Here is a 12,926-nt window from a genome sequence, read left to right as displayed (position 1 = left end):
CTGATGAGGTGTCAGCAGCGCTGGTTCCTTCTAGAAGCTCCAGGGGATCCACTTCTGTGCCTTTTTCAGCTTTTAGAGGCCATCTGAATTCCTTGGCTCGTAGCCCCTTCCTCCATCTTTGAAACCCACGGCGTCACATCTCCCTCTCCCGCTTTCTTCCACGTTGTTGTCCTGCGATGACACTGGGCCCAGCACCACAACCAGGGCCATCTCCAACTCACCCTTCATCACATGCGAAGTCCCTTTCTCACATGAGTGACATGCAGTTTCCGGGAGTGAGGATGTGGACATCGGCAGGGATCCTGGTCTGCCGGGCCTGCACAGCTCTGGCCCCCACAGCCCCAGGCCCTGGGAAGCCCTCCCCAGCAGGGTGGGCTCATCTGGCAGGTGGAGACAACAGTTAGGGATTGCCCCCCCAGGAAAGCACAGGAAATGAAGAGCTTGACCCGACACGCGGGCTCCTGGGCCCCCAGACACGTCCCCAGGAGCAGGTCCCACTTCACCAGGAGCCACAGCCAGCCCTCTGGCCGGTGACTCTGCAGCTTCTAAACCTACCCTGCACCTGACAGCTTGGACCCACCAGGAAACTGGTCAAACAGCCTGTTTATTCAGGTTCATAACTTTACAGAACTGTCCTGACAGGCCCAGTGTCTCCCTCTGCTGCCGGTCACCTCAGGGCCAGCCACAGCCACTTGGGCCACAGTACACGGACACTGGGCCGCGCTGCAGGCCCGCCCTCCTGCCCAGGGGTTCTGTACGCAGGTTAACAGTGACTGCCCTCTCCAGGCCACGGTCACAGCACATGTCCATGGCCAAGCAGTGCCCCTCCCCACACCCATGTGCACTGGGGGCCAGGGCAGGCGGTTCCAGAGGAGGCCGGGAGGCCCTGGAGCGGTGGGGGGACCGGGACGAGAGGAGTGTGAGGGAGGCAGGAGGAGCATGAGACAGACCCATGGGGACTAAAGCCAACCCTGCTTTTATTTCACTAGAGCCTCTCAATGGCCGACAGGAGCTCAGGTTTCAGGATAGACGAGTCTGGCTCGGCCCCCGCGGCCCTGATGTCTTCCAGCACCGCCGCGTCCCACGAGAAGGACAGGAGGGCTGAGGGCACCTGCAACAGGATGAGAAGCCTCAGCCCTGCTCTGGCCTTTATGTGACAGAAGCCCTGTCCTCATGTTCAAATCTTTAAGCTGGAGCCAGGCCCACCTGGGGCCACTCCCCGCCAGTGACAACACAGTCATGCAGTCAGTCCATCCCCGTAGCAGGGGATCCTCTGACGATGGCCAGGCTGAAGCTGACCCAGTATCCAGGGCAGTCAGGCCCTCCCAGACTCCCTGAATCAGGGTCTGGTCACCCTCAGGCCCCCTCCTGCATCCTCCCCAGTAACTCCCTGCGTTTCGAATGCCACACTTGTTCTGCTGCTCAGAGGACTACACGCTTGCCACACTCCCGTTTTATAGACAAGAAGTTACTCAAGATCACACTGCAAGTAAGTGGAAAGGTGGGACATATTAAACCTAGGAAGGCTGGCCCCAGGATACCTTCCCCTAAGGCCACCCCAAACTAAAGAGCATCCCCCTCATCAAGAATTCAGCAAGAACCTGAGAGGCCCCGGACCTGCTGCACTCACCAGCCCGCACTCATTGAAGGCCAGGTTCTCATCCTCGGACAGCTTCTGCCCGCCTGAGGCCAGCAGCTCAAAAGGCAGCCAGTCGCTCTGCAAGGCCTCCCGGACAAACCCGTACAGTGCCGCCACCCGCTCCCGGGCATAGAAGGTCCCTGGGGGCGAGACAGGCAGGTGGCGCTGGAGCTTGTGGGAACCCCCCTGGGCCCACCCAGCCCCCTGAGCTATCACCCTCCTCGCCTGAAGATGGGGCTGGAGTGCCTCCCCCAGGACGAGCTCAGACCGGAGAGGCCTTCCGCTCCCTCCCGGGCACAGCAAGCCCAAGGCAGCAGCGGCCACGCCGCGCCCAGAGCCCAGCCTGGCAGGTCAGCCGGGCAGCAGGCACGCACCCTGGAGGAGGCAGCCGTCGGGGAAGCGCACGCGCAGCAGCGTGTACGTGTACTTGCGCAGCTCCCTCTGCTCCTCCCGCTCGCGCATGGCCTTGGTCCGCAGCACGCTCAGCCGCTCCACGGCCTCCGACCGGAGCCTCTGCTCCCGCTTGATCTCCTCGGCTGTGAGGGTGAAGAAGTCTGCAGGCAGGTCAAACTGGGAGGCCAGGGGTGAGGGCCGGAAGACGCGGCGCTGGCGGGCCAGCGTGGCCCGCACGGGCTCGGCGCGCAGCAGCTGCTCCTTGTGCTGCTCCAGGTTCTCGGGCTGGGCCAGGGCGTCCTCGCTCAGCACGTAGAACTCTTCAGGGCCCTCTGGGGCAGAGACGGACTGATGTCACTGCCGCGGGAGGGAGCCCCCCACACCGGGCCCTCCCACCCCCTCCTCTAGGCTCAGCCAGGGCCCTTCACTGTCCCTCTTACCCTGGTCAGGGACTGGAAGCAACACCTTCTGGAAGCCGATAGCCTCAAAAAACTCGTGGGTCCCTTCCAGGCAGTTAATGCGCTCCTGGGAGCGGAGCCAGAGGTCACACAAGACCCTTGGGGCCTTCTTGTGCCCCATGAACCTCGCTGCCCACACCACCCTCCCAGCCCAGAGGCCCCAGTCTCAGCAGCTGCTGCCCCTGGACAGGATGAATCCCGAAAGCAGTCTGTGGGGCTAAGCTCAGAGGGCCTGGGACCCCTAACAGTCAACACTAAGGTGAAGGAGGCAGAAGGAAGAGTCAAAGGACAGTGTGGGGAGGCGGGCTGTGTGATGCTGGATGCAGGTCGGGGCCACCAGGAGACAGCAGTACCCTGCCAGCTGCACGGGTACCACAGGCCAGGGTGGCAGGACCCTGCAATTTCTCCGTAGAAATCAAAAGTCTGCATTTGTGTGAAAAACCTCCCCAGTGCTAATGTGTTCCCAGCTAATTCAAAGAAAAGTCAAACACACTGTGGGTGGCAGGGAGAGCAGACAACGTCGTGTATTGTGCACGACATGTGCACCTCAACTCCCGAACCCTGTGGGGCCCCTTCTGCAGCCTGGCTTCGGGCACCGCTGGCTGTCTGCAGGCTAGATGCTCCCACCACCAGACTGGGTCCCCTGTGGCCTCATGGGCCCAGCCACGCCAGTAACGCCAGCCACACCAGGCTACGCCACCCTGGTGGCAGCCCTCACCTGGAACACCCTGTTCTGTAGCTTGATCTTCCGGTACTTCTCCTCCTCGGGATGCAGGTGGATGTTGTCTAGGTACCTGGGGAGGACAGGACAGCCGCTCAGAGCCACACCGGCTCATGCTAAGAGTGACGCCAGGGAAGGCTACCATCATACCTTGGATACCCAGCCCCTGGTGCTGCTGAGGCTGGGCCTCCTCCTCTGACCTGCCTCCCCCCGAGGGCACCGAGGAACCTGCATAGAGGGGTGGAGCAGGCAGAGCCAGGATAACATCCCCAGAGCCAGCTTGAGGGCTCCTGAGCAACACAGACCTGTGAGTCCCCGGGGACCTGCTCAATCAGGCGACTGGGGGCGGAGAGACCACGCCTCCTTCACATTCTTCTGATGATCCCGAAGGGAAGCCGGGGGGGGGGGACCCCCGATTTGGTAAACCCTTTCATAACACAGACAGGTAAACTGAGGCCCAAGGAGGCCAAGCCCCTTCCCTGAGGGCTCAGGGGAGTGAAGGGTGGGACCCCATGGGATGGGGCCACCCACTTACTTGGCGATGGTGTCCACGCCCAGCTTCACCCGGTCCCGGTCCTTGTTGAAGGTGTGGATCTTCATGATGGAGGCAGCCACCGGGTCGGTGGAAAAGTGCTGGGAGGAGGGAGGAAAGCAAGTCAGAAAGCACCCACCTTGGGGCCTGGAGGCCACGCCTGCTGAGCAGCCTGGTCTCAGCACTCAGGTGGCAGCGGTGACACGGGTGATAATGGTAGGAACTGTCTCATAGCAGGCTCCAGCGTGTGACTGAAGCAAACTCAACTGTACTTGCCCAGCAGCAAAGGAAGAAGAGCTCTTTTGATGACTCCATCACAGGCCTTGGCCCTGCCCTCACCTCTAGGGAAGAGGGGGCGTTGGCAGCTGAGCTGACGCCACCCCTCAGGTCAGTCTGACACAGACCTCCACTCTGACCCTGAAGCCCGACCCCAGCACTGAGCTCTGCCAAGGGCGCTGCAGCTTTCTGGGCACCCAGAACCCACCGGCCACCGTGGATGCACCATCCCCTCCTAATCTCCCAGCCCGACAAGGGGCGTTTCAGAAACAGGTGGCAAAGACAGGACACAAAAGAGGTCTGTGACCCGTGGCTGCCTGGCACACAGCTGGGGAGGCAAAATAGTGGAAATACCGCTGACCAGTCCCCAAGCCTCAGGGGTTCCACCTGCTTCCCTGGGGAGGGGGGGAGTCGAAGCTGGAACTCTGGAAAGGTCACAGGGCCTACGTTTGATCCCTCAGCCAGCCCAGCCTCTGAGCTGCCCCCCAACACCAGGGACTGTGTGAACAGCATCCCAGCGGGGAGAGGCTCAGAATGGCAGCTAAAGTGAGGAGCAAGACTGCACAGCAGATCTGCCCACGCTCTGGACAGCCACTGCACATGGCCACGCCATGTGGTCTCGTTTCTCTGCAGTCCTAGAAAGGCAACAGGCACAGGGCGAGCAGGGCTGCCACCCACATCAGCCCCAGTTCATCTGCACTGTCCGGTTGACAGCTGGGTCACCAGGGGCGATGTGTCAGAGCACAGACAAGCCGGCACGCTCAGGTCACCCTGGGCAGCCTCACAGAAGCCCAGCCAGAGGCCTGGCCCGGGCACACTCAGAGATAAGGAAGGGCAGGTGTGGGCCTTGCCCCGGCCCTGCCCCTGCCCCAGCCGCCTCCCTAAAACTACACAGGCGTGAGCCTTCAGCAGCCACGCTGGTGGCACTCGGACGTCGGATCCAAACTAGGCCAGCTCTCCTGTGAACCTCAAGTTGGGACCCAGCCCAGTCTGCCAGTTTAGTTGCTGGAGTAGGACAAAAGGGCCGAAAAGGGCAGAGAAAGCAGGTCTGCAGAGAAACAGTGAGATGGGGGCATCAGGACACGGCTGAGCAAGGCCAGCCCTGGCAGACCACCCCATCCACCTCCTAAGAGCCAGCAGAGCCACCGCCTGGTGAAGAGCCGCAGCTCCAAACGCCATTCTCAGATGTTTCCAGGTGGCCTGCAGCCTCGTTTGAATTAGGGCCAGGGCACACAGACAGACAAGGGGCAAAGGAACAGAGCGTCCGGGAAGAACAGAATCCACATAAGGATTTACCTGGTGATAAGGGCAGATTTCACAGCTGCGGCCAAAAGACGGGTGTTTTCAATAAATGGGGACTGGGAAAAATCGGTAACTATCTGGGAGAAAAAACACTAGCTCCATGCTTCATATTCTACACAGGGATAAATTCCAGCTGGATCAAAGCTTTAAACATTAAAACAAAACACACAACAAAAAGCAAAACGGAAAAGCACTAGAAAAACCATGGAACTGTTTTAATCCCGAGGTGGGGAAAGCCTTTCTAAGTATGCCACAAAACCCGAAAGCCATAAAATAAAACTGACACACCGAATTATAGAGAGAAAAAATTTCTACGTGGCAAAGTGGTGTATGTCGACTCTAAAAGTAAACAACCGGAGAGAAGTATTCACAACTCGAACCACAGCCAAAAGACTGATTTTCCTGATTAAAAAACTGCCTACAAATCAGTAAGAAAAAGAACCAACCCCCAACACAAAAATGGGCAAAGGATGCATTCTCATATGAAAACACAGCCAACCTAACCCAAAATAAGGGAAATGCAAATGAAAACTAAGCTCTTGTTTTTACCTATCAATTTCGATAAAGACAAAAAAAGTCTGGCAACAGTGAATGCAGAGGGGACAAAGAAGTGGGTACTCTGTCACACGCTGCTGGCAGGAGTGTGAGTCCGGACACCCTCATGCAGGGTCACCTGCTCACAACCATCCAAAGCCCTACACAAGTGTCCTTTGTCCCAGGAGCTCTGCTTCCGGAACAACCTACAGCTTGAAGTGATGTGCAGACGTTTTCATGTCAACTGTTCTCACTAGCAAAAGATGAACCTTCCCACATGCTCATCCACGTGGGGCTGGGTAAACAGGGAACAATTTGCAGTGAGCAGCACACAGTCGGTATGGAGAAAGCAGACTTTCCCTCAAACTGCTCAGAAAACAATAAGGGCGACAAAGCAAATGGGATTAAAAATGTTAACAACTGGCAAATCTGGCTAAGACGGGCTGAATAATAGATATGTGTGTCCTGATCCCTGGAACCTGCGAATGTGCTAAGTTACCTGGCTGGGGGCAGGAAGGAGGCAGGTAGAGTTGAGGCTGCTGATCAAGTGGACCTTAAAATAGGGAGATGAGCCTGGATTATCCGGGTGAGCCCAGCAGACTCAGTCCGGCCCTTAAAAGGGGGATGAGGGAGAGGAGAGAGCAGCAGGGAGATGGCAGCTGAGAAAGCCCTGGCCTGGCACCGCGGGCGGCGAAGATGGAGGAAGGAGGAAGGAGCCATGGAATTCAGACAGCCTGACTCCCCTCAGGGCTCCCAGAAGGCACCCTGACTGTAGCTCAGTGAGACCCACGTCCCACTTCATACTTCCGGAACTAAGAGGAGAGACATGCTGTCTGAAGCCACCAAGTTCGCAGCAATTTGTCAGAACAGTAGTAAGACAAATTAGTAATAAGTTCCTACTGGAACTCAGGCCCTGGGTAAAAGATATTCAGGTGTTCTTTTAGTTCTTGCAATTTTTCTTTAAGTTTGCAATTACTTCCAGATACAAGGTTTTAAGGAATAAAAAAGAAAAAAAATGGGAGTTCTCTCTGTATTGACATAACACCCAGCAGTTTCCACGTCAGGTATAAATGGTACATTATCTGTTACATAAAATAAAAACACAACAAGTGTGGGGAGCTACAGAGGCTTCGGTGGTTTGTACGCATTAGGACTCTGTCTGAAAGGGACGGAAACCACCACCGACAGCTGCCTCGGGGAGGGTGGCCCGGAGATGGGTGGCAGGCAGCTTTTCCCCACCTACCCTTCTGGATTTTGAATTCTATCCCATGTGTGAATATTACCTCCTTAGAGAGAGATTAAAAGAGACCACAGCATACGCAGGTGGGGACGTGACAGGGCCTCGGTGCCAGCCGGGCTCCTGGGAGGCGGCTCCAGCACCGGGGCGGCGGGCACTCACCGAGAGAATGGCCTCTCTGATGCGGGTGTCCCGCTGGTCCTTCCTCAGGATGGCCCCTGTGAGCGGGCAGGTGAAGTACACTCCGGGCACCGCCAGGTGGGTCGAGCCTTCTTTGGACTCAGGCACCTGGGAGGAGGGGTGAAGGCGTCTGAGCTTGGATTGTGAGCCAAAGCCCTGAGAGCTTGGTCCTAGGAGCCAAACACCCCTGGTCCCAATGCTGTCCCCTCCGCCTACTGGCCATGGGACACCTTGGCCAAGTGGCCAAGCCCCTTTGAGCCTGTCTTCTGGTCTCTAAGATGTCCCAAGGGACCACCTCAGACTTAAACAAGGTAAGGAACGTGTGGCAGCTCCAGACAGGGCAAGCGCTCAGTCGATGGCTCCTGCTGTTCCCATTCCCCCTCTGGTGAGGAAGGGGCTTTAGTGGAGAGTCAGGAGTCATGGTGCCCTGGACCAGTCCCAGCCTCACCCTGGCCCTCAATTCCTAGACAATCTTCAGGGTCTCCTCCTTTCTAAAATTCAGTGAGGCCTGACGGGAAGCGCTGCTCAGAACAGCCTTTCTGCTCAAGTTCTCCTTCTAGGCCTGCCTCCTCCAGGAAACCCGCCCTGATTGCACCAGTCTCTGTGGCACCCTTCTACTTCTAAGTAAGGCAGCAGAGGGCAGTGCTAGGGTAAGGGCTTTAGAGAAGGACAGACTACGGTTGTAGTCCTGCCCTTGCTGGTTTCGAGGTGCATGATTGAGGACAGCTGGCCTCACCTCTCTGAACCTGTTTTCTCTTCTGGAAAGTGGGAGCTATAACAGTACCTACTCTCATGGGGTCACAGGCTGTGGGGATGACTTAGTGGAGGTTCAGTCCCTCTCCCAACACCTGGGCCTGGCGTCATTAGGTGCCAAGCGTGCAGGTCCCAGAGGACACCACGTTCCACCACAGCCACCTCAACCTTTCAAGGTGGGGTCCCCCAACCTCCTTCACACCCCAAGGCCAGAGGTGACTGATCCACTGGGACATCTCTCTGTGTCTCCCCAGCCTCCCCAGCACCTGACGCAGGAGAGCCCAAGCAGGGCCTCTAAGGGCCCCCAGCTCGCCAACCCCAGGCCGCCCCTCAGGATGTTGTGCTGCCACTAGGGAGGCTCTTACCGTGTTGGTCCCCAGGGCGTCCAGGTTCCCACTGATAGTCGCTTCAGCTCGAAGTTCCTTTCTCACTGGAGAGACAGGAATGGGTCAGTGTGTGAGCCAGTGAGCCAGGCACGTGCCCTCCCCGGCCCGGTTCCTCATGTGGGTCAAATTCGAGTTCTTGCAGCTCAAGGTCCCACGAGGCCCCACCGCCTCTCCAAACCCTCAGGCTGTGCCAGACCATGCATTCCTCCTGTCTCCCCTCCGCAATCTCCCTGAGGTCTGAGCCACCCAGACCACGGCAGACCCCTCTGCCTTTCACCTGCATCTCCCCTTTGTGGACCGGTTCACAACTGTGATTTAAACCACCCCTCCAACTCCAAATCATTGATTAATGCAATGATTTTCACCCGGAGCCAAGCACAGGGTCTGGGACCCATGAACAGCAGAGGATCAGCCTCGAGGGTGGAGGGGCAGAGGCCTGCACCACCTCTCCCTGCGTCCCCCGACAGCAGCCCAAGGACGGCTGCAGCTCACCCTGGTTCCGGATGGAGTCCTGCGACGTGGGGCCCCGCGCCCTGGGCTGCTTCTGCTCAAGCCGGGCCAGGGCTGCCGCGGCCGCCATCTGCGCCTCATCAGTGGGTCCCTGGCGGGGCTGCCGGATCGCCGGCTGGTTGGGCTTTTCTTTGGGGGCCTTCTCCCTGAGCAGACACAGAGGGACAGTGAGGCAACGTGAGGGCAGGCAGGTGGTGGTTCTGCTCCCAGCTCTGCCCCTTTGGGCAAGTCCTACACCAGCTTGGGCCAGGTAGCTGTCACATGTTAAGTGGAGGTAAGAGCGCCTGCCCATGAGTGTGGGGCTGTGGAGCTGGCGTGAAGCACCTACTGTCCGCAGGGGCCGAGACCTCATGCCTCTCACTCCCTTCCCTCAGTAAGTCTCCCCTTCCACTATCTACAATGGTGAGACATCCAGGCTTCGTTTACTGAGCACCTGCTATATGCCAGGCAGCGTGCCAGGAGCTAGCTGGGGCTCAGCCTGTGTATTCCTCACACCAACATTCCTCTAGGGGAGGTCTCTAGATCCCCTTTCACAAGCCCCAGAGGGTCATGGAAGCTTGGGCAGCATGCCAGGTCACACGCAAGCCCTGTGTGGAGTGTGTTACAAAGATCTGGTTTCATCTCCCCTCCTCCTGGGAGGTAAGCAGGTGATTACCCCATGGGATGGGCAGCTTCCTAATCTTAGCACGAAAATGACCTGGCCTGACCTCCTTTCCTCAGGACCCTCTCCCGACCTCGGTAGCTGGAATCATTTGTGCTGTATCTCTACCAACTTCTCAGGAACCAAGGCTGTCAGTTCATGACCCTCACGCCGCCACTCTGCTCAGATCCCCAGGCAGCCCTCTTTTCTTGTCCCAAGGCCTCTGGGAGCTTCCTGCCTAGCCCTGCCCCTCTCTCTAGCCCTCCCCATAGCTGAGGATTTCGCACTGAAGAAAATACCAGTCGTGTAGCTCCACCCAAGCCCCATGTGGTATCTAGATCTTTCTATAAAAATGCCATTTTCCAAGACCCCTCACGCACTCCCTTTATGCAGCCAGAGGGATCCTTCTAAAATCCAGGCCAGGGCTTGTCCCTCCTCTGCATAAAGCCCCCGTAACAAGCACAGGAGAATCCTGGAGCCTCCAAAGCCTATAGGCCCCTTACAACCTGACCCTTTCTCTCATTTACTCCTATCTTATCTACACTCCCTGCTGTTTTCACATAGGCCCAACCATTCCTACCACAGGACCTTTGCACTTTCTGTGCCTTATGCCTGGAGTGTGCTGTCTGGGAGCCGGTTGGCAGAGGCTGCTTCACAGGGGTGTGTGGGTGACAGGGGTTGATTTCCGAATGGCTGAGTCTCACCTCATCCAACTCTCAGTTCAAAGGTCACCTTCTCAGAGAGGCCTTCCCAGACCACCTAACAGTCCCCAGCGTCCCTATCTTGACACTGTTCATTTTCCTTCATGGTTGATCTTTCATCATTTATACATTGGTTTCCTTGTCCACCTCTCCCCACTAGAAGGTGAGCCCTGAGAGGGCAGGGATTTTCTCTCTTTCCCACCGTAACAGTGCTGGACACACCCTCCCACACACCCTCAATTTCCAGTCTCATTCCAGGCAAGTTACAGAAGCCCAGATCTTCATCTCACTGCCCACTCCTCCCCTCCCAGGTCTCCAGTCTGACAGAGCCATCGCCCACTCGGCCCCCACCTCCTTCCTGTCACACAGTCTCAGCTGCACCAGCCCCCCCCATCTCCACTGACTACTTGCTGAACAAATGAACGGATCCTCTTGTCTGGCCCACGGCTCCCCTGGGCCAGCTGCCCTTCTCTCCCCACCTCAGGCTCCCAGGACCTGCACTCTCCTCCCTTATTCACAGACCTGGCCTTCATGGGCCTCCTTCGCCCACACAGTGCTCCCCTCCCAGAAACCCCAGGAATGCCCAATCCTCGTGACAGATGCCCTGATGTCCTTGCCACACACCCACTCTCCCTCACCCATGCCCACTGCCTCATGATTCCCTCACCATCCCTTCCTGCCAGCCTTCCAGACTCTCTGACTCCTCCCAGTTCCCGCCTCTTCACAATCCCTTCCATCATTCCTCACAGACCCCTCCCCAGACTTACATCTTTCTTAGTCACTCCCCATCCTAAACTTCCACAGGCCCTCCAGCACCCTCTGTAGCTCCCTGTAGCAACCCCAGCCCCTCTGAGACTCCCTCTGCACAACCCACCCCGCAGTGATGCCTCCTTCTCAGCCCACCATCCCCTGGTCTGGCATCTGTACCTGCTCCAGCTTTTCACAGCACTGACCCCTCACACACCTCCCCAAGGAGTCTCCAGTGTTGCCCCCAGGCCCTTCTCTTCTCCAAGTCCTCCCAGACAAGTCAGAGGCCCGGAAGTGCAGGCCACCTCCCCTCCCCTCCCAGATCTCCCTCAGGGCCTCCAGGCCAGCTCAGCCATCACCCACACAGCCCCCATCTCCTTCCTGTCACAGACTCCTCCAGCTCCTCGCCTCCATTCACCTGCCTCCATTCTCCTCCCAGACCTTCTTCAGCCCCTCGCAGCATCCCCCGGTTTATCTGGACCTCTCAAGTACCTGACCACCCCTCCAACAACGCCTCAGACTCGCTGGCCTTCCAGAACCTCATCCCGTCCTCCCTCTTGCTCCAGAACCAAGGCCCACGTCCCTATTGCCATGGACTTCAAGTCTCACAACTTTCTGCGACCCCAGCTCTACTTGCTTCTTCAGGATCAGTCCCCAATCTCCGGTCACCTAGATTCCCCTCAATCTTAAGTGATGCCCCTTCTCTGCTCCCCTGGCCTCTCCTTTACTGCCCACCCTAGCCCGCCAAGATCTCTCCAGACCCCTCACTTCCTGCGGCCCCGCCCCCAGAGGCCTCCCCTCCCCCTTATTTCCACTTCCCCCTTGCCCCGCCCCCCCAAGGTCTCTCCCCACCCACTGACTCTGCTGCCCCTCCCTGCCTCTCGCCTTCTCTGTCCTCTCCCAGCCCACACCCTCCCCCTGCCCCCGGGCCTCAAGCCCCAGCACCCGTCACGCACCCCACCGACTCTGTGAGCTTCTGACCGGGCCCCGCGCTCTTAAACTTGATGTCGGCCTTGATCTCCTGGAAGAATTTCTTCATGGTGGTGGCGGGCCCAGCGGCAGGGGGCCGCGGGGGCGGGGGGCGCAGGGCCCAGTCAGGGAGGGGCCGGCAGGAGCTAACAACCGGAAAGAAAATATGGTGCTGCCGGAAGTCCCGCCTTCGAGCGGCCACCCACGTGACAATCGGCTGGGCGTGCCTCTCTAGCTCTCCGCGTCTTGCTGGCCCCAGAGTGACCGCTCTGCACTCTTGGGCCACGTCTCGGTGGTTCTCCAGGACTCTGTTGCCATCGGCAACGAAGGCGCTCCTAGGCTGTGCGTGAGCGCTTTTCACCGCGTTCTCCAAAGAGAGACAAGAGAGGGAGGGACAGGCCGACTGACCCTCACGGAGAAAGCGATGGCTCTGTCCTTTCCGCTGCTCAGGAACCTTCCCTGGCTCCCCAGCGGTTACGCGATAAAGTCCCAATTCAATGCGGGGACATTCAGGGCCCCCACACCCTAGCCCCGCGGTCAGCCCAGTAGCCCCCACGCACACAGTGGAGGAGGGAATGAAGAGGATGCTCAGGGCTAGGGTTTGGAGACCCGGGATGGCGGATCCCCAAGGGGATTAAATTAAGGAGACGGAGATTATCCCAAGGGCGTGGGCGGGATTTAAGGAAGAATCTAGTGCAGACCACCTTCCTGAACTTCAGTTTCCTGTCTACAAAATACGGATAAGAATAGCACCTGCCTCCGAGGAAGGTTATAAGGATGATGATGCAATATGAAAGCTCTCAATAAATGGCACACGTTATAATGATTTACTCCTTTAATATTTCTTGAGATTCGGCTCTGTACCAGCAGTGAAGAAAACAGATGAAATTCCCTGACTTCAAAGAGCTCGTGATGTTTTCGATGGGGTTGGAGAGGGGCAGATGATAT

General features: G+C 57.9%; 1 protein-coding gene across 1 annotated transcript; it reads right to left on the bottom strand.

Annotated features, from left to right (window-relative positions):
- Positions 1–960: 960 nt before the first annotated feature.
- UBXN6 (UBX domain protein 6) lies at positions 961–12,154 on the bottom strand. The gene is made up of 10 exons (XM_006206379.4): positions 11,966–12,154; positions 8,904–9,067; positions 8,391–8,455; positions 7,255–7,380; positions 3,747–3,844; positions 3,209–3,284; positions 2,473–2,557; positions 2,014–2,364; positions 1,631–1,779; positions 961–1,111 (listed from the first exon to the last, which is right to left on the bottom strand). Exons 1-10 carry the CDS (start codon positions 12,046–12,048, stop codon positions 986–988), a joined length of 1,323 nt encoding a protein of 440 aa, XP_006206441.1. The 5' UTR covers positions 12,049–12,154; the 3' UTR covers positions 961–985.
- Between the last annotated feature and the right edge of the window lie 772 nt (positions 12,155–12,926).

This window comes from Vicugna pacos, chromosome 22 (genome assembly GCF_048564905.1).
Source record: "Vicugna pacos chromosome 22, VicPac4, whole genome shotgun sequence".
In the NCBI taxonomy this organism is placed as follows: Eukaryota; Metazoa; Chordata; class Mammalia; order Artiodactyla; family Camelidae; genus Vicugna; species Vicugna pacos.
This window is presented reverse-complemented; position numbering and strand designations above follow the sequence as displayed.

Excerpts from the sequence above, each read along its gene's own strand:
- UBXN6 (XM_006206379.4), bottom strand. The coding sequence starts at position 12,048 with ATGAAGAAATTCTTCCAGGAGATCAAGGCCGACATCAAGTTTAAGAGC. Across the intron at positions 1,780-2,013 it reads CGACGGCTGCCTCCTCCAGG|GGACCTTCTATGCCCGGGAG; the intron begins GTGCGTGCCTGC and ends TCTCGCCCCCAG. Across the intron at positions 1,112-1,630 it reads CCTTCAATGAGTGCGGGCTG|GTGCCCTCAGCCCTCCTGTC; the intron begins GTGAGTGCAGCA and ends ATCCTGTTGCAG.